We start from the raw sequence: 22,628 nt of genomic DNA, 5'->3' as shown, positions 1-22,628 counted from the left end.
GAAATAATGCAAATAAATTTTACGTATTATCAAGACAACATTGTTTTCTCTTTTTTTTTTTTATCATAAAAACCCTTTGGTTTGAAAGTAGAAAAGCTGTCAGTCCTGAGTGAAGATCATTTACATGAAAATCATTTACGACTCTACAGTAATTTACACTATATGAGGAAAAACAGGAATCACATTTCTAAACAGGGTCAGCACTGATGTGAATGCTGCTCTGGTGAAGTGATAGTATTAATAAAAAAATGTAAGGTAGAGTGGGGGGAAATGCCCCCTTAAGGATTATGTCTTTTTTTTTCAGTGAAACAAAAGTTAAATGTGTCCGAAAAAGTTATCATAGTTTTAGCGACAATGGCATAAATTATAAACCAAGTATGAAAAATGTTGGCGTTTTCAAGTTATTAGATTTTTAACAAAAATTAAATTTGTACCAAAGGGTGGGGTAAAATGCCTCCCAGTCTGACAAAGCAATTTGCTTTAAACATTTACAGAGTACAGGCAGTTAAACATTTACAGAGTACAGGCAGTTTTAGCTTAAAATGTAAAAGAATATAATCAATAATTATGAATTACAAAATGATAATAGCCTATTTGAAACATTTTGTTTAGCTGATGCTAACTGGCTAGCTAATTAGCTACCTGATGCTACCTTGAGGTAATTTTTAAATATAAAATCCAAATATGTTTATTCAACCAACTAGTTAGAATACATTTGATGTAAAAACAAAGGATTTGATGTTCAGAATAACTACAGTAATATCCCATTGCCCCCTGGGGGCGTTTTACCCCATTGACTATGTTTGAGACAAAAATGTCATTCTGAGAATATAATTATATTTTTCTTAAATAACACAAATAACACTCCCTATCGACAGGCCCTACTGTTCTCATATCATATAGGCTATAACTGTGATGGTTTGCAAAACAACAAGCTTTAAAATGCTTTTTTTGTTTGTTTTTTTACTGTTGAAAATTAGATCATTTACTGTGAAATCTGTTTTCTCTCCGGTACGTCACCAGTGTGAGCTTCATGGTGAAAACTTCTACATCACTCTCGTCAACGTAGTCCATAGTTACAATAAAAATTTATCTTGATTTTATCTTGTGGTTATTTTGGGGAAAATAGTAGGGGGGCGTTTTCCCCCACTCTACCCTACTGTTTCTGATTAAAACTGATTAATAAAAACAAGACTTATGTTTATGTGTATTTAAACTTGAAGAATTTAATATTAGAGGAATATGATGCATGTTTCTTTTTGAAAAATGAAGATACCATCTCCCAATTCAAAAAATTAAAAACATTAACAAACAATTTAGAAATTTAGCATTACATCACTTGCTCACCAATGGATCCTCTGCAGTGAATGGGTGCCGTCAGAACGAGAGTCCAAACAGCTGATAAAATCATCACAATAATCCACAAGTAATCCACACGACCCCAGTCCATGAATTAATGTCTTGTGAAGTGAAAAGCTGCATGTTTCTAAACAAATCCAACAAGAAGTTTTTAATTTCAAACCGTTGCTTCTGGTTAAAATACTAGTAAGACAACAGGGGATGGACTTTTTCACTGGAGGAAGCGTTATTATGGACTTGTATTGTGGCCAGAAGCACTGTTTTAAAGTTATTATTTATTTATTTTTTAATGAAACAAGCTGCTTTTACTTCACAAGATGTTAATTGATAAAATCAAGTTGTGTGGACTACTTGTGGATTATTGCAGTGCTTTTATCAGCTGTTTGGACTCTCATTCTGACGGCACCCATTCACTGCAGAGCATCCAATGGTGAGCAAGTTATGTAATGCTAAATTTATCCAAATCTGTTCTGATGAAGAAAAAACTAATCTACATCTTGTATGGTCTGAGGGTGAGTATATGCTCAGAAAATTTTAATTTCTGGGTGAACTACTCCTTTAAGAAATTAAAAGAAAAGGTTGTGGCAATTATCTTATCCATCCATTACTGACGTCAGGCTGCTTCGGAGGCTGGTGGCTTTTCCCCTCTCCAGGTTCTCTGTTTGGGCCATGCTGGCCGGAGTAACCGCTTTTCTCTATCTCGTCCCTCTCCATAGCTGAATATTCCTCGGTCGGAGGGCAGCTGGTGGCTTTGGGCTCTTCAATTGGTGAGTGCTGCAGCATGTGATGGCTGGGGGGCGTGGCTGAGAGCATGTGCTCAGGAGAGGAGCGCTCTGATTTGATGGTCATGTTGAGGGTGGGGTGTGGCGGCGGGGAGGGGGAGGAGCACTGGGAAGGGTACGAACAGTTTCCTCCTGATGCCATCCTGTGGACAATGAACATGATGTGCAGAGATTTGAGTGTCAGAAATAGTTATAAATAATTATACGATTATAAATAAAAATAGATATAAAATAAAATACATAAAATGTAAAAATTAAACACAATATAATAAATAGTCTATTTCCATATGCTGATGTATTATATCATCTATGATTAATATGTATGATAATTAAAACATTCCTCACCCAGGGCTGATCATGGACTGGTGGGTGTTCTGATGAGACAAAGGTTGCCAGGTATTCATAGAATTGCGCTGAAAACCCACGGTGTAACCGGGGTGGCTGTATTCTAAAACAGAAACTGACTGTTAGTGCTTCCTTTTAAGCAGAGAATATATGAATAAATGTTCATTTTGCACTTTGATGTTTTGTTGTTAATTAGAATAATTTGTAAAATGTGTAACATGCACAATGTCGCACGACAGTATTTTTGTTCCTGAATTGTAATTTTGCAGAAAGTGCTCTGAATAAGGATTGGGCCCCCACCTGAGGCCCCGTAGTTGCCCAGACTGTGTAAGCCTGTCTTCCCCATCGCCATCATGTGACCCCCAGCATGCATACTCTGATAGAGTGCTCTCTAGATAGGAACCAAAGGAAAAGAAAATATAAATAATGACAAAATTATCAATATAATACATATCAATATCATAATTTTATATTTACTTTAATGAATAATATAATATAATATAGGCACGTAAATAGAAATATCTATTATATTATATTATGATTTATACAATTTATGACAAATATTAATAATATAAATTAATTCTACATTATGTAATATAATGAAATGACTATATTCTCATAAAAATAATATATTTTCATAAATACAACAATTTGTCAAATTGATAAGCAAAATATTAATGTTATAAATTTATATTATAGTATGTACTTTAAAGTATTATAATATAATATATAATGGATATGACAAAATGAATATTATAATGTGATATAATATTATTTAACAAATTAATAATATAATATAATGACTTAAAGTTATAATGTATTGCTACATTATATATCACATCATTAGTTACTGGACATGTAAAGAAATCTCAATATTATTAATAGACATTATAGTTTTATGAACTAATGATAATATAATATAATACATAAAACTGATATGACAAACATTACTATTATAAATTAAATGTCTTAATTATTAAATGTAGTGCTGTCAAATGATTAATCACAATTAATCGCATCCAAAATAAAAGTTTTGTTTGCATAATATGTGTGCGTACTGTGTATATTTATTATGTATATATAAATACACAAACATGCATGTATATATTTAAGAAAAATGTTATGTTTTATATTAAATATATTTATATATAATATAAATTATATGAATATAAATATATACATGTAAATATTTTCAAAATATATACATGCATGTGTGTGTATTTATATATACACAATAAATATACACAGTACACACACATATATTATGTAAACAAAAACTTTAATTTTGGATGCGATTAATCGTTTGAAAGCACTAATTTAAAACTTTAACTCATATAATTATTTTCATGAATACAATAATTTCTAAATTGATTTGAAATAAAAAACATTATAATAATGTTAAAAATAACATTATAAATTAATATAGTACGTACTTTAATTATAATATGGAACTGACAAATATCAATATTATAAATATATATTATACTTTAATGTATAAAATGTGTAAAATAATGTTAAATCTTAATATTATTGAGTAATACTCTCTATTATGAAATCATATCTCATTTATTTTCATCAATAATTACATTTAAATGTACACAAGCAACTGCTCTCTTATGCATTTTATAGTGACTGTCAATGATTTATTTATAAAGTGTGACCAGGAAATAAAGGTAAAGTTGCCTCTTCCTCTGTACTGTACTAAAGTTAAAGGGATAGTTCACCCAAAAATGAAAATTTGATGTTTATCTGCTTACCCCAGGGCATCCAAGATGTAGGTGACTTTGTTTCTTCAGTAGAACACAAATGAAGATTTCTAACTCAAACCGTTGGAGTCTGTCAGTCATATAATGTCAGTCAATGGTACTCATGGCTTTGAGATAAAAAAAAAAAACATACACAGACGAAACCAAATTAAACCCTGCAGCTCGTGACGATATACTGAGGTCTACAGACATGAAACGATCGGTCTGTGCAAGAAACTGAACAGTATTTATATTGTTTTTTACCTCTGATCTGCCGCACTGTCCAACTGTCCTGAGTGCGTTCAAATGGACCATTGACAATCCTAATTGAGATTGTAGATAGAGTGTCAATGGTCCATTTGAGAGATAGGTGGCGGTAATGCACTTATAAGTCTGCGATCCACCGTAAAGCAAGAAGAAGACGCGTCACGCACCGGCTGTTGTGTGAACGAGCTCAGGACAGTTGGACCGTGCGGCGGATCAACGGTAAAAAACAATATACAGTGAGGAAAATAAGTATTTGAACACCCTGCTATTTTGCAAGTTCTCCCACTTAGAAATCATGGAGGGGTCTGAAATTGTCATCGTAGGTGCATGTCCACTGTGAGAGACATAATCTAAAAAAAATCCAGAAATCACAATGTATGATTTTTAACTATTTATTTGTATGATACAGCTGCAAATAAGTATTTGAACACCTGAGAAAATCAATGTTAATATTTGGTACAGTAGCCTTTGTTTGCAATTACAGAGGTCAAACGTTTCCTGTAGTTTTTCACCAGGTTTGCACACACTGCAGGAGGGATTTTGGCCCACTCCTCCACACAGATCTTCTCTAGATCAGTCAGGTTTCTGGCTTTGAGCTCCCTCCAAAGATTCTCTATTGGGTTTAGGTCTGGAGACTGGCTAGGCCACGCCAGAACCTTGATATGCTTCTTACAGAGCCACTCCTTGGTTATCCTGGCTGTGTGCTTGGTCATTGTCATGTTGGAAGACCCAGCCTCGACCCATCTTCAATGCTCTAACTGAGGGAAGGAGGTTGTTCCCCAAAATCTCGCAATACATGGCCCCGGTCATCCTCTCCTTAATACAGTGCAGTCGCCCTGTCCCATGTGCAGAAAAACACCCCCAAAGCATGATGCTACCACCCCCATGCTTCACAGTAGGGATGGTGTTCTTGGGATGGTACTCATCATTCTTCCTCCAAACACGTTTAGTGGAATTATGACCAAAAAGTTCTATTTTGGTCTCATCTGACCACATGACTTTCTCCCATGACTCCTCTGGATCATCCAAATGGTCATTGGCAAACTTAAGTCGGGCCTGGTTTAAGCAGGGGAACCTTCCGTGCCATGCATGATTTCAAACCATGACGTCTTAGTGTATTACCAACAGTAACCTTGGAAACGGTGGTCCCAGCTCTTTTCAGGTCATTGACCAGCTCCTCCCGTGTAGTTCTGGGCTGATTTCTCACCTTTCTTAGGATCATTGAGACCCCACGAGGTGAGATCTTGCATGGAGCCCCAGTCCGAGGGAGATTGACAGTCATGTTTAGCTTCTTCCATTTTCTAATGATTGCTCCAACAGTGGACCTTTTTTCACCAAGCTGCTTGGCAATTTCCCCGTAGCCCTTTCCAGCCTTGTGGAGGTGTACAATTTTGTCTCTAGTGTCTTTGGACAGCTCTTTGGTCTTGGCCATGTTAGTAGTTGGATTCTTACTGATTGTATGGGGTGGACAGGTGTCTTTATGCAGCTAACGACCTCAAACAGGTGCATCTAATTTAGGATAATAAATGGAGTGGAGGTGGACATTTTAAAGGCAGACTAACAGGTCTTTGAGGGTCAGAATTCTAGCTGATAGACAGGTGTTCAAATACTTATTTGCAGCTGTATCATACAAATAAATAGTTAAAAATCATACATTGTGATTTCTGGATTTTTTTTTAGATTATGTCTCTCACAGTGGACATGCACCTCGATGACAATTTCAGACCCCTCCATGATTTCTAAGTGGGAGAACTTGCAAAATAGCAGGGTGTTCAAATACTTATTTTCCTCACTGTAAATACCGTACAGTTTCTTGTACAGACCGATCGTTTCGAGTCTTTAGACCTCAGTGTATCATCACGAGCCGCAGGGTTTAATTTGGTTTTGTCTGTGCATGTTTTTTTTTTTATCTCAAAGCCGTGAGTACCATTGACTGACATTATATGACTGACAGACTGCAACGGTTTGAGTTAAAAGTCTTTGTTTGTGTTCTACTGAAGAAACAAAGTCACCTACATCTTGGATGCCCTGGGGTAAGCAGATAAACATCAAATTTTCATTTTTGGGTGAACTATCCCTTTAAGTACAGTGACGTAAAGTTCTGTATAGTGACAAAAGAGTTATTTCAGTGTATGAGTGAGTACTTTTGTAGACTCTCTCACAGCATTGGCCAAATTACTGCGGGTTCCACACAGTCCACTGTGAGCTTCGATGCGCCGTCCATCACTGGCCATATTCAGAGGGGGCGGAGTCTTCATCTCCAAGGACCTGCTCAGGTTGCCATGAGAGAACATCGAGTAGCCCAGACCTTCATAGTCATATGGGAAGTGAAAAACAAGATGTGGTTGAAATGATTTTTTCAGTTTCTCTCTCCTACTCTCTCTGTCGTTCACTGAAAGGAGAAGTTTCCCTTCTCAGATGGCGTTTATTCACTATCTAGCTTGACACCTGGAAACACATTTTGCTGATAAATGTGAAATTGTTATGATGTGACGGCTCTGAATGTCTTGATAAGGCTACTTTCAAAGAACGCATTTCATGTGTCCTTTATACACACAATTAAATCATATTTTCAAACATTCTGCATAATTTAACACAATTACAGGTTGGTCGGAAATGAAAAAAAGCTTCTCAAGTGACATTTTCCTTGATTTCCTTGCCAGTATTGACTGATAGACAGTCATTAATAAAAATAATAATTTAACTAAAAAAAAATTCATTATTTCACACTTTATCTAAACTATCATGGTTTTTAAAAATGTAATAATATTTTTGATCAATAAATAATATATATAAGTAAATATTTATTTATAGAAATAATAAATAATTTATAAATAGCAAAAAAATAAATAGCATCTCATATTTCATCACAACTTATATTTGAAGTCAGGTTTTCAAATACACTTTTGAAAATTTTTTATATATTGTCACAGCTGACAGGCAGTAATTTTCACTCAAAAATAAATAAATAGTTTATTGTCACTCTTCATCTAGATTATCATAGTTTTTAAAATAATATTTGTCTTCGCGAATTTCATTTTTATCTGAATAAATAAATGTTTAAATGTGTGTAAATAAATAAATAGCATTTGAAAAGTACACAAAATAAATGAAAGCATGGTAAAAATTATTACATATATTATATATAAAATGGACATTATTAAAATATTATAAATTATACATAATATTACAAGTATTATTAACTAAATATGGAATATTATACATTAAAGTAATATTATAAATTAAAATGTATACATTTTATGACATTATGAATTAAATATTATAAATTAAAAAATATTACAGACAGTAATTTTCACACAAAAAAATATTGAGATGAATTGTTTATTGTCACTCTTCATCTAGATTATCATAGTTTTAAAAATATAATAATATTTTTCTTCAGGGAATTTCATTTTTGTCTGAATAAATAAATGTTTAAATGTAAGTAAATTAAATAAATAAATACACTGCATTGAAATAATGGTCAAAAAACAAATCCTTGACCTTTAAGCAATTAAAATAAATTACGTTAATGTAAAATGTTAAAAATCAAGCCCTGAGATATAAAACTGCCAATAATAGTAGAAACATCCTCTGACCACAGGTCGCTTTGAGCAGAACATTCCCATGCAGCACTGCTAATAGTAATATGGAGTTGAAGAGGCACAGCATCAAAAAGTCCAGCAGGTGTGACATTCTGCTCAGAAACCACAGCTCTGTCTTCAGCTACTGTTTCGTATGCGTGTCTGTATGTGTGCGTGGTTGAGAGGGTGGGCTGTTTCACATATGAGAACTTCCTGTGCGCAAGTACTAAAATACTCCACTCGGGGAGCGTTCCCCACTGCCTTGCTGTGTAACCCCATTTGATAATGGCTATAATAAGTACGATACGGTAAACAGTGTTAGTGGCTGGTCTCCACAAAACCCTTAGCGCAACAGAAATATGGTTTAAGCGGTACATATACAGTAGTTTATGTAGTTAAACACTATGTTACTTTTTTGTTTTTCGCAATTAACAAAATTGCAAGTACATCATAAAGTACATGTTTTTGTCTTATCCTAAACCACTATAGTAGGCCTATAATAATTATTAATATTTATAGTTATCAGGGTGGATTTCGCAGGAAACTTTCTGGCGTATTTTCATAATTAGTCCGTGCATGTTTCCATCATATCAGTAAATAAAGGCAAAAAGATCAGGCGCTTGCTATATGGAAGGTGGACGGGTCCAAAAATCTTTTAACGGAATCTGCGAAATTTGACCACACTGTTTGTCCGTGTTAATGTGACGACAACGCACAACAGCCAACGAAATTTCTGTATTTGAGACTATATTTGTATATGTGGCATGATGGGATGTTAGTATATATGTATACAAACATCAGACATCATGTTTATTCATGGAGGTTGCCATAATCGTACACTGGTAGGCACGTATTCAAAAATCACACATTATATTTGTTCTTGAGGGATAATGCATTGGTATATTGCGTGATGTCAGTCTTATGATTTGTTTTAGTTGTTTAATTCAACATTCTTTCTCAGGTAGAAAAGTCTTGTATTGTTACATTAAATTAATTGACTCTAGTACAGTAGATATCAGTAAAACAATGGCGCAACAACCTAAGAAAGGATTAATATGTGAGTAAATCTAAAGGTAAATCTGCTTTAAAAAGTATAACACGGCCAGAATGTGTGCGCGTTGAGAGACACGTTCAAATTTATCATCTTAACACAATAAAAACTGTGCGTCTTTACACATACTACAGAAACACGGCAGAAACTGACGCCTTAACATGGCCAGAATGTGAGTGTCATACAAAAAAAAAACGTGTCCAGAATTGCCGCATTAATGCGGACGAACAGTGTGTGTAGACACTGTCGAATTTCAATTCAATTCAAGTTTATTTGTATAGCGCTTTTCACGATACAAATCGTTGCAAAGCAGATTTACAGAAAATTTTAAGTTTCTACATTATATTTAGGAGTAGGTTATTAGTGGTGACTATGACAGAAATATACAGTAAGAATCATGCATTTAGTTACAAATTACACGTAATCAAACAGACGGTGAACACTATTAACTGCAATGATTATATGTTGCGAATTTCACACGTTCCGTTTAAAAACGTTTGACCCTGTCTGCCTTCCATATCGCTATTCGCAGTGGAAACCACAACAACTAAACCGTTAACTAAAAAGAGTTTGCAAGCAAAAGCGACAGTACCCATAATAAATCATAAATCAACATAGTATGCATAGCATCACATCTGCTATGTATTACCTAGGTTAACAACACAATGTTTAATAATAACAATAACATGTACGTAATAACAATAATATGCATAACATCTCACTTACAGTAATTATCATAACAATGTTCCTTTTCAAATAACTTGCAGTTTTAATGCTTCAACAGCTAGAGGGCGTTACATACTATGTTACTATATTACATACTACATTTACTACGTAAACATTACATAGTGTAGCTTTAAATATAGCCTTTATTTTAATAGTGAAGGACAAGTCTAGTCATCTTAACAAATATTTGGAAATGTCTTGGCCATTTTAAACAACATGGACCTTACCTGCATGTTGTCCCATGAGAGCCGGATGGGAGTTGGAGCTGACAGAACCGGTTGAGCCCGGTTTGGTACACAAAGGTTTGTAGGACAGAGTCCGATGGGAACCTAGGTTTGGATTGGAGGAGTTGCTGTAGCCGTTTTCGGGACTTGCATTCATCACTTCTGAAGGCAGGAACGAAGGAGCCTGTGAGTGGATTTATAACATTACTTTAGACATTCATGTCAGATAAACACACGCATTTGGTTCATTTCGATTTTACTAACATAATAGCGTTGACGAGCGATGGAGAGGTCCATGCCGTCGTGGAATTTCTCAGTTCCCATCGTCACAGTGTCTTCCTGATCGAGCTCTGTATGATCCAGCCCCAGTCCTTTTCTTCTCAATGTCTGGAGCACTCAGAGAGAAAGAGGATGGAAGAGAGGAGAAAAGAGAGAATGGTAAGAATTTGGAGTGAAGGAGGGAAAATTGGATCAGGACATAACATCGAGTGAATTCGAACCTCCATCTCTCATATGAGCACCACAGCTCAATATGATATGATATTCAGTTATCTAATGAAACAAACTATTTCTAATGAAACATATATAGAGAGAGAGAGAGAAAGAAAGAAAGAAGTCTCTTGTGCTCACCAAGGGTTGAATTTATTTGATCAAAATACAGTAAAAACAGGAATATTGTGAGATATATTTACAATTTTGAATAAGTGTTTTCCATTTTAATATATTTTAAAATGTAATTTATTTCTGTGATGCAAAGCTGAATTTTCAGCATCATTACACCAGTCTTCAGTGTCACATGATCCTTCAGAAATCATTCTAATATGCTGATTTGATGCTTTTATTATTTTTTATCATCATCATCAATGTTGAAAACAGTTATGCTGCTTAATATTTTTGTGCAAATTGTGCTATTTTTTTTTCTGAACTCTTTGATGAATAAAAAGTTCAAAAGCACAGCAGTTACTTTGAAATAGAAAACTTTGTGACCTTTTAAATGTCTTTACTGTCACTTTTGATCAATTTAAAGCATCCTTTACTGAATAAAACAATTTCATTCAAATAAAATAATTTATAAATATTATAATTATTAAATAAAAACGTAATGGCATAATGGTCTTTTTTTTTGCCAGTATTTCTAAATATACAGGATGTTCAGGGCAAAACATCTCCAGATTAATTTGCAATTACAAACTAGTTGTGGGACTTTGTTGGGTTATGTTACAATTATATCAAGCACAGTAAAACCGTAACGGTAGCTCATCTTATTTGGTAACATACTAATAATGAACACACTTCCGAAGGGCGAGATTTGGCATGTACCTCCAGTATGTCAGTATTTGTGCGGCTCTCATGAGGTTCGCTGTATTCAGTGTACTTTAACAGCACTTTGTCCATATCGGTGCTGGCGTACTGGAAAAGACGGTTAGTGCTGTTGAAGATGATGAGAGCGATCTCACAGTCGCACAACACGCTCAGCTCGTAGGCCTTTTTCATCAAACCAAATTTGCGCTTGGTAAATGTCACCTTGAAGAAGAGAACAAACCACAGGACTATTGTTACAGAAACTTCTGATAGATGCCACAAAGCTATAATGGTTTGACTTCTCACGCTGTGTATCGTTTTGGAGTCTTTTTTTGGACATATGTTTTCTTCGCCCCGTAGCAAAGCCCATGTTTCACACCTCAAGGTCTTTTGCCCTGGATTAAAATATCACATTCTGATGTAGAGAAAAAGTCTCATTGATTTTTGTGAGAGAATGGTGAAGGTGTGAAAATATTACATAATTTAGTCCCTGATGGTCTGAGAAACAAGAAAGCCCCATTTTTTCATCAGATATATGAACAATAAAGATATATAGATTAATATACAACCTGAAATCAAAATCATTGGAAACGTCCTTGATTTTATTATGCAAAACTGATTAGTGCAGCTGAAAAAAGTTGTTTTCATAATGTTTATATTAAAAAAATCAGTCACACTTTATTTTAAGGTCCAATTCGTGCTATTAATAAACTATTAACTATGACTTTTGCCTCAATAAACTCCTAATTTGCTGCTTATTAATAGTAGTAAGGTAGTTGTTAAGTTTAGGTATTGGGAACAGAATGCACGGAATATGTGCTTTATAAGTACTAATAAACAGACAATATGTTAATAATAGGCATGCTAATAAGCAACTAGTTAATAGTGAGAACTGGCCCCTATACTAAAGTGTAACCAAAACATCTTGATCAAAATAAAAAAATGTTTTAAATATTGTTTCTGTGTGGGTGAAAAGAAAAAGAAAAAGATCACAGATAATAATAATCCACCAATCAAATCCTAATTGTTCAAATCAAGCTCGCCTTACATTATTTACTAAATATTCAGTTTCTAACAAAAAAAGTATATATTATAGAAACAGAATATGTTCGGATTTCATTTCATGTATTTTAACAGCATGAAATAAAACAAGTACAAACCTGTCGATTGCGCTGGTCAAGAATCCGAGAGATCTGTATTTTCTTCCGCCCCATGATGCTTTGTGTTCGGAGTGGATTTTTCCTAAATCAGCAGAAGGACAGAAGGAAAAATTTTATTTAGTAGTAGAATGTGTGCCATTTTTATATATTTACACTTATTACAGCATAATATAAAATTAAAAAAAACATTATAAATAACAAATAACACTTAATATATAATATAATATATTAATATACATATGTGACCCTGGACCACAAAACCAGTCATAAGTGTCAATTTTTCTAAATTAAGATTTGTACATCATTTATACATTATTACATTGATGTATGGTTTGTTAGGATCGGACAATATTTGGCCGAGATACAACTATTTGAAAATCTGGAATCTGAGGGTGCAAAAAATCTAAATATTGAGAAAAACGTCTTTAAAGTTGTCAAAATGAAGTTCTTAGCAATGCATATTACTAATCAAAAATTAAGTTTTGATATATTTATGGTAAGAAATTTACATGATCATGATCTTTACTTAATATCCTAATGATTTTTGGCATAAAAGAAAAATCAATAATTTTGACCCATACAATGTATTTTTGGCTATTGTTACAAATATACCCCAGCTACTTAACACTGGTTTTGTGGTCCAGGGTCACATATTATATATTACAATATATATTTAATGAAATAGGTATTGTATGTCTATGTGCACAACAGTTCACAATTCATTGGCACTCATATTGCTGCAGTAACATCATTATATGTATTGCTTTTGTCAATATAGTGGGAACTGCTCATGTGTGATGTGTTCAGCCAATACCAACTAACAGCCCAACTTCCCAACCACGAATTACAGCCATTTGTGTACTTATACCCTCCAGAGGGTCAGCTGGGAGTAAAGTTAGCCCGGGCGCACAGGCTAACACCCCCGCAGTCTGGGTTATCCCAACACAAACATGAGCATTTCCACAGGGCACGGGTTAAAAATATGTCATCTCCATTTAAAGGTAGAGTAAAGTTAGCATTAGCGTTACAACCGCACTTAGAATAATAGTGCGTTTCGATGGAGGGAAAGTTCCTGTCCACCCCCTGTTCTCCCATGAGCGAAACGAACACCAACAGTTGATTTTAGGGGTTGGGGGGGTTATGTAAAGTTTCCTGGTTGAGGGACATCAGTCACTGAAAAACTGAAAGGTTTTAACCAGATGGAGAACATGAGTGATGTATTTCACAGATCTAGAAGGAACCTAGTAAAATGTTAGCGGCTAAAGCTAACACTTCATTTTATTATGACTTCAAATAACATTAAAATTCTCCACTCAGCACATCTGCTTTGCTATTTTCATGCACATTTGATAGTGAAGTCACACTAGAATGACAATTTTTAAGCTAAATTGCTAGTAGCTAACATTTTGGTAAGTTACGGCATTGTAGCTAGAATCTGCTAAGCTGTTCGCTGCATTCAACAGCATTGAGATTCTAGTAGCTGACATAGAAAGCAAAAAACCTTCAGTAGAAAGTGTCTTAATGTTTCTAAACAAGAATGAGGCTTATCTGATGTTGATAATAACCACAATTCATTGCAAAAACGGCTAAAATCAAGACCTCTGGTATGTACGCTAAGCTTATAGCTTCATTTGACTTACAATTTTCACATAGGCCCATAAATCAGTGAAATACAATCATATATTTGGCTTTGCTAATGTATTAGCTATCAATCCCATCTTTCAGACCTACTCCTTCCACATGAAAAAAACACTATAGTAATTTATAGTAAATACTATAGTGTTTTTGAACCATACTATAGTAAAGTGTATTATACTGTATGTATTATAGTATTTGCAACACTTTGTTAATGAATGCTACAGAATACTGTATTATTAACTATAGTGAATGATAAACTCTAAATACTGTAGTATACTTTAGTTTTTACTACAGTAAACTGTAGTGTATTGTAGTATAATATACCCTATAGTTGTAGAAAACTTAGTACAGTATTGGGTTATTCAAGTACTTTACTATAGTATGGTTCAAAAACACTATAGTATTTACTATAAATTACTATAGTATTTTTTCATGTGGGCTGTTAGCATAGCGGCTAACCGCTAATGTAAAAGCCCCAGGACTTCAGCTATGCTTTTTTCTCTCATATTAGGCATATGTAACCTCATCTATTTTTAAAATCTCAAAGTCAGTGGTTTACGGAGAGAGTGATGCTGTTCCCACGATCCATGAGTGCCCGTTGCCCTCACACCCTCCCCTTGGCATACAGACGGACAAGTGGAGGAATCCTTGTTTTGTGCCATTATAACCATATAAAGAGAATACCAGTATGATATTCTCCATACAAAGACACACACACACACACACACACCTAAAAGGCTTTGACAGGTGGCCTGCATCACTGTCGGGCAGTTGGTCATGAGATATAAATGTAATGCAAGGAAGTGAGAAGCATTTGTGACAAGATCTCTATCACCAAACAACGTGTTGGGCTAAGTTTAAAGTTCCTCAAATTTGTGAATGCTTTTGCTCGCAAACCAATGCAACTGTAAGCATCATTACAATGTTTTGTTGTTGTTTTGAGCTTTAAGTCGGGTTTTGGGAGACTAATCAACAAACTGATTGGTGATGCTATAGTAGTCACAACCACAGACAGAAACATCATGTCAATTTATTTTCATCGTAACAATTTTTTTTAGTTTAAATTTTTTTCGCAAATTTGTATGATCTCATTTGTCACACCGATGGTGACTTGATTAGAACTAGCAAGCGAATGAAAGGTCTAGTTTTTTCACCAAAAAAAAAAAAAAAACACTCTTATTTAAAGCTATTTTAAGTTCTGACTAATTGCCCACGAATTTGTACGCTTTCACTGATCTGCTTACGCCCGTATATGTCGTATATTTTCCTATTAATCAAATCATAAAAAATTCATTCAAATTCACCACCAATTTGACAAAACTTAAAATAGTTACATAAAAATAGATCTATCTATCAAACTATATATATATATATATATATATATATATATAAAATCACAAGTGACGCCAGTTATTTACTCAAATCATATGAATACTTATGAATTCTGACTGCAAGTTCCAAGACTGAATGTTATATATGCACACTATTTTTAATATATACAGTATATATACAAACTCGTGTGTGTGTGTGTGTGTGTGTATTTTAACAAAGGCAACCTTTGCTGAAAATCTAGTACTTGGGTTTCAGCAATGCTACATTTCCGCCAAAATAAATTATTTAGAGAAACAAGAAAACGATTTTATTTTACAAATTCACATAGCTTGCACACAATTAAATATTAATTAAATGTTAAAAAATTACGCTGCTCAACTTACTTCATTTAAATTAGCTAATACATACAGAAAAAAGTGTAATTTCTTAACTGCTTCAGTAGGACTGCACATAAAATAAAATAAAAACGTGAAAGATGTTGTATGTAATAATGCAATTATTTAACGAAAGGCCTAGTTTTTCAGCAGATAGAAAAGAAAAGAAAAAAAACAGAAAAAAACACTCTTATGGCAATCTGAAGCTATTTTAAGTTGTGGCGAATTGCTCGCGAATTCGTATCATCTCATTTGTACGTTTTCAATTATCTGCTTACGCCCCACTGACGAGAGGTGGACCTTTTCTAAAAATCATATATATATATACATTTAAATTCAAAAAAGAAAACCAATTCATTTTACAAATTTAAATAGCTTGCACACAATTAAATAGTGATTAAATGTTCAAAAATGAAAGATGTAGTATGTAATAATGCAACTATTGCACCTCTGGATCCTGTCTGCCCTCGGTGTACATTCAGCTTCCTGTGAGATTCTCCCAGAGGCTAGACAGTGGAAAAGAATACACACAAACAGTGGCAATGGTACACTGACGGGCTCCCGCAGAGCAGCACTCGCTCTGGGGCCGGAGGGGACTAATTGCTGGGTCCCTCACGGGGCCAAAACCATCAGAGCTCCAACAACAAACACCTTTGTCGAGACTAGTCGAAGCTGTTTGGTCAGGGGAATGAAAATAAATGAGCTCTAGAACGCTAGAGCAAATAATAATTTGCTAATGGCCGTCCAAACTCTTTCAAAACCATATGCAACTGGCACCTGTAGACTACAGACAGTTCAGCTGTTGGTGGCTGAAGCTAATGGTTGGTATGTGCGTGTATCAGTGGGATGAGAAACCAGCACGCGCCAAAAATAGCAAGTAAGATTTGTATTTGCATACCAAATTACAAGAGCAAACGGTCTAAGAAGCTGAAGAAGCAAAGAAAAAGGCTACATATGCTTTCGAAATGATTATGGCACAACATTAGCGTGTGTTTATGGTGCAGTAAATGCACATCAGGTATGTAAATGGCAATACATGAACTGAATGCATGGTTTTTGTATTTTGCAAAATGCAACATGGTCCCTGGGGTATAAATTTACATCCTGGTGTAAGAACGTCTGTTAGATTGCAGAAATGTGTTTTGTGGTGGATTTCACCCTTTGACCTTTGAAAACTGTTTAAGTGGCTAAGCATGCAACTGCAAAGCTGGGTTTGACTGTCAAGGAGTGCGTATATTGCAAAAATATACATTTAGAATGCAATATTCGCAGATTTGGACAATAAATAAATAAAGAATTTGCAAACTCAATAAATATAATCGGGTACCCCTGGTATAATCATTTTGAAATAACACGGAAACTGTAAATCTGCACTAAACCTGTAAATCTGTTGAGAAAAAAAGCGTTAACAACACTTTGTGATAAATAAAGTGCTATGAATTCGTTTCCCACGTTCTCAAGGTAACACATTGATGGTGGCCTGATTAGAACTAATGAGCGAACAAAAGGCCTAATTTTATATGCTTCAAATCTTTAATTGTATATACGTATTTATTGAACTATTATATTATTTTGCAATATTCTTATATTTTGTTTTTAAATAATATTTTAACATTTTATTTATAATTATTATTATGTAAAAATATTATTAATTGTAATATATTATTTATATTTATAAACTGCAAAATAATTCATAATCTTATTACTACTATTATTAATACATTATTAGAATACAATACAATATTAATATTAATATGTATGTATATATGTGTGTGTGTGTAGCATATTTATATATATATTAATTTAAAATATATGTTGCTATATATATATATATATATATATATATATATATATATATAGCAACATATATTTTATTTTAATATATATTAGAATTAACACTATATTATATATTATATTATATAGAGAGCTATATTATTTTGCAATACCCATTTATGTATGTATATATATATATATATATATATATATATATCCTTTATATATATACTTCAAACTAGCAGCCCAAACCTTTAAACTAGCAACCCAAATTAACCATCAAATGGTCACAGCTTATTTGACTTTATGTTAGGCTATGTTACGGCTACACTGATCATCATGTGTCATTTAATATAACGATATAGGCGGGGGAAAAAACAACCGTTTTACACTATTAAAAAACAACAGATCTTACCTAGTTTTGACAATTAACCAGTCGGCTGAGTCGTTAAGAAGAGTGTCACCAGTCTGCAAAAGAAGATGAATCAGCGGAATGGAGGAGTTGGTTGAGTTCACATCACCTGATGATCGTCGAGCTTCTTTTGACAACAGCGCATCTCCAGCTGTTCATACTGTAGCAGCATCACACAGAGGAAACCACGCCCCCTCGGCGTTCCCATTGGCTGAAAACGACGCCAATCATCTCCAGCTGTTCCCACAGCAGCGGAATCAGGCAGAAAATGCCACGCCCCTGAGGCGTTCCCATTGGCTGAGAGAGACGCCAATCATCTGCGCCTGTTCACGCCGTCAGCAGCAGCCGCCTACTTCAGTTTTGCACCCGCCTCTGTCGAGTTTTATTGGCTGCAAAAGACGCCATTACTTTTATTATGTGTCATTCACTTAATAGAAATCTCTTGAGATGCTTTAAATACAATTAAATATTTAGCATAAGGGTTATAGTTTAATGATGTAGTTAAAGTGAATAGCGAAAAGAGAAAGATTAAGAACATTGTCGTTTTTATGTTAAGCACATTAAACACTGTAAAAACGTGACGACGCTATTAAATCAATTTGATTCATCTATTAAAATTAATAACGCAATAGAGACATGCCAATATTAAACTGAACTGAAAAAGCCTTCATATTATGAGTTAAAAATAAATGAATGAATGAATTAGCCTAATTAATGTATAAAAATAATAAAGTAATAAATGTATTATTTTGTTTAATTACGATGTAACACAACTGTGTTATGTGCTGGCAGGAGTTTTAGATTTTAAGGTCCAAAGCTACATTTTCTGAGCAAAACTTTATAATACTGTTCATTAAAAAAAAAGATTAGATAAAGCAGAAATCAATTAATAGAAATGTCAGGAAAAAGTTATGAAACTTCTATATAACATTTATATAGGCCTATCTTATTCACTAAAGTATACAGACCCCTAATTTTTGGACTGTCAAATTTGCTTCATATTTTAAGGGGAAAATGATGAATAAATGATGAATAAACTTTCAACATACCAAAAATGGGTGTACATTTCATTACACTATTCCAAGAAAATTAGATTTTTTTATTATAGATTTCCACGAAGAATTTTTTTTAATTAAAATATCTATGCATCAAATTTTTAAATACATAGATTTAACTACCATTATTTTTTTTACAACACGTAACCACCTCAAAATACGTATTCAAATCACAATAAAAATAATAATATATTAACAATTTCATACAGGGCATCAGAACTTCATTCAGAGGTCATTTTAGCAAGTTTCCGTCTTTGTAATTTATCTTAGCAGGCTCTTATGAACCCACAGACTACTTCTCATAAAAAGTGACAATGAGATGCACAAGAGAAATCTACTTCACATACTGTAAAGAGGTTACCACTATCTCTCACTCATGAACACACTGGCTTTAGTTCTCCTCCGAGAGTTTAATCTGCATGTCATCTGATGCAAGAAACAGCAACCTCATGTCATGCTCCCGAAAGTCCCTCAGCATCCCTCCTGCAGGAAGCTCCCTCCACACTCTCAGAAATAAAGGTACAAAAGCTGTCTCTGGGGCGGTACCTTTTCAAAAGGTACACTTTTGTACCTATTAGGTTCAAATATGTACACTTTAAGTACAAACATGTACCTTTTGAAAAGGTACCGCCCCAGTGACAGCTTTTGTACCTTTATTTCTGAGAGTGCAGTCTGGAAGGAACAAATATAAACATTGATTTTAAGGCAAGACACCACAGGTGAAAAGGGTACAAATTTGACAGATATCACCTCAGTTGATTAATCACAGCACATTAAGACAAATGTTTTGTATTACAAGTTTTCAGAAATGTTACATTTAAATGAGGCATATGAGGAATGCTGTAATTAAATATGCACTTGCATACATTTCCAGAAGAGAAAACTAAGCACTGTATAATGCCGAGTTCAAATTTTTCATTTTATTTTGTTGACATATTAAAGGTTTTCTTATATTCTTTTATCACTTCATAAATAAAAAAAATACTGTCAGCAGACAGAAAAAAAATACATTTTACATATATCCTTATTTTTATATGAAGAAAAAAAAAAGCAAGAAAATGTCCCTAAAAGATATGTATTGTAACTCTAATCCACAGATGCAAATAGATAAAGTGTATCAATAGTTATGAAACTAACCTGACAACCGACTGACCTAAACTTATTTTGCCTGTGTCTTGCCTAAAAAGGCATATTGAATATTCAATATAATTTATAGAGAAAATAAAGATTTCATTTAGGGTTGGAGGAGCATTTTTAAATTAAATTAAATTAAATTAAATTAAATTAAATTAAATTAAATTAAATTAAATTAAATTAAATTAAATTAAATTAAATTAAATTAAATTAAATTAAATTAAATTAAATTAAATTAAATTAAATTAAATTAAATTAAATTAAAAATTAAATTAAATTAAATTAAATTAAATTAAATTAAATTAATTAAATTAAATTAAATTAAAAGTCTGGCTATTATGTTTCTTTTTTCTTATTTTATGTCAATTAATATAATTAAATGTAACTGAACTCAGACGTCTAATAGGATTTCTGATCCAGAAATACAATAGGTGAGAAAGTTAAAGTCATACAGAAGTCATACAGAATCATAATCATATTAAGACTGTCATATCACTATATTAATTTCTCAGTTCTTCAAAGCTTCATTATATGCATCAAAGTTTTTCTTTGTAGAACATTAAAATGTTCTCCTCTTGTATTATGTGCACTCTAAAGGTTCAAATTCTAAAAATTCTTTATTGGCGTTAATGGTTCCATTAAGAACATTTAACATCCTTTTCATTACACAAAATGTTCTCTATAGTCTTCATACTAAGAAAAATATTGTTGTTTTAAGAGCTGCTCAATGAAAGGTTCTTTGAGGAACCCAGAATGGTTCTTCCCTTTTGGAACCTTTATTTTTAAGAGTGTAAAAACTTAGTTTCTACAAAAACAGTTTCTACAGTTAAAGTTCTAACTGGAACCTTTATGTAAATTCAAGTGTATAATAAATTTATAGCAGTTAATATAATTACTACTCTACATAACTGCATCTCATATTGAATAAAGGAAAGTCTGGAAAGTGTTAAGAGTCAACTTTTTTTTTCCCTGAAACTTCTCACTTCTGCTTTTGACAACATCAGCGGCCTGAAGTTTTTGTACATGTGGTGAGTCTCTCGGATTCAGAAATAGCCTCTCTGGTCAGCGTTCATGTTTAGTCGATTCTTCAGGCGATGTTTTTTTTTTTAGTGTCTGGCTTATCGCGTTCAGCACAGCGGCAGACCTTGAGTTCCCATCAGCCCATTTTGACAAAAAGACAAAAGCAAAAAAAAAAAAAAAAACCACCTGCGCATTCAGGGTTAAGGTAACAAGCAACGTTTCACCTTTATGTAAATAAGCTTAAATATAATGCTTATAACATTCATAAATAAAATGATAAAGGCTTGATGCTCTTTATATCTTCAGCAATGCTTCTGTACCTGTAACATACAAAAAGAAGAGAGTTTTTCCCTTTTTCATCAGGATATAGCTTTTCTAGAATGTCATATATTTCAGAGTAATTTATAATCAAGCACTAGTTCTGAGAAATCAGAACATGTGATTGGATGTGGGCTATTTTTCAAAAAAAGCTTTCTATTGCCTTAAGAGTTCTCCAGAGTGCAATGCTTGTCTCTAAGGCAACGAAGCAAAGCTTTATCAGTTTCAAAAGGCAGCAACCACTGCCTCTATTCGCACCACTTTCAAAACACAAAAAAGGCAATGCAGTGCTCTCAAACCCTGGTCCATTCCTCCAGATCTATAAATCTTATTTTTGCGTAGTTCAATTTTTGTGCAAAATAATCATCCTTAATATACTTTTTTTTTTTTTTTTTGTGAATGACACTATAAATATGTACCATTTTAATGATCTTGTCATGCAAGTAGGCCCATTTCTATGGTGACCGAGAGAGCTCAACGCGCTGCAAATAGAAAAAAACACCTACAAATTAAGAAAACAACTTTGTTGATTTGACAACACACGCTACAAATGCTCACAACACAAACAAATAAAGAAACAACTGCAAATACTCACAACACAACCAAACAAAGAAACATTTGCATTTGCAGCACCTTGATGAAAACGTTTTCTTGATTTGCTGGTGCTTTCTATTTGCATGTGTTTTCTTAAGTTGAGCTCTCTCGGCCACCTTACATTTCACTCAAACTCACCAAAAAAACAAAACAAAAACAATATATATATTTAGCATTCTAGCAAGCTCGTGATGTTGTTTTTAATTTTGTTGTTTACATTTTTATTATTAGCCTATTTATGATTATATATAGCTACAACATAATTTTAAAATGACTTCAGTCTTCCATATTTTGGAAATCTCGATCATATTTTCAATTACAGGTGTTAACAAACCACTATCCGGACGCAACCATTTTAAACTTGATGTGCGAGGCTTCCGGTCTCGTTTGCTTCCAGGTATTTGTACAAAACAGCCAGTTATGCTGCAAACTG

The 22,628-nt window shown here is 33.5% G+C and overlaps 1 protein-coding gene and 1 long non-coding RNA gene across 3 annotated transcripts; one reads left to right on the top strand and one right to left on the bottom strand.

The window, feature by feature from the left end:
* Positions 1-1,763: 1,763 nt before the first annotated feature.
* Positions 1,764-18,203, bottom strand: mef2b (myocyte enhancer factor 2b). 2 transcript variants are annotated; one of them, XM_058760940.1, is made up of 9 exons: positions 18,078-18,203; positions 12,546-12,627; positions 11,404-11,607; positions 10,348-10,470; positions 10,087-10,267; positions 6,643-6,806; positions 2,787-2,877; positions 2,487-2,589; positions 1,764-2,284 (listed from the first exon to the last, which is right to left on the bottom strand). In XM_058760940.1, exons 2-9 carry the CDS (start codon positions 12,597-12,599, stop codon positions 1,948-1,950), a joined length of 1,257 nt encoding a protein of 418 aa, XP_058616923.1. In that variant the 5' UTR covers positions 12,600-12,627; positions 18,078-18,203; the 3' UTR covers positions 1,764-1,947. The 2 variants fall into 2 exon arrangements, with proteins under 2 accessions (XP_058616923.1, XP_058616924.1); XM_058760941.1 differs by having other exon boundaries at positions 6,661-6,806.
* On the top strand, positions 4,652-6,790 carry LOC131530588 (uncharacterized). The gene is made up of 3 exons (XR_009268436.1): positions 4,652-4,717; positions 6,416-6,531; positions 6,651-6,790. It is a non-coding gene; the product is annotated as an uncharacterized LOC131530588 (long non-coding RNA).
* Positions 18,204-22,628: the final 4,425 nt, after the last annotated feature.

The sequence above is a fragment of the Onychostoma macrolepis genome, chromosome 22, assembly GCF_012432095.1.
Source record: "Onychostoma macrolepis isolate SWU-2019 chromosome 22, ASM1243209v1, whole genome shotgun sequence".
Lineage (NCBI taxonomy): Eukaryota > Metazoa > Chordata > Actinopteri > Cypriniformes > Cyprinidae > Onychostoma > Onychostoma macrolepis.
This window is presented reverse-complemented; position numbering and strand designations above follow the sequence as displayed.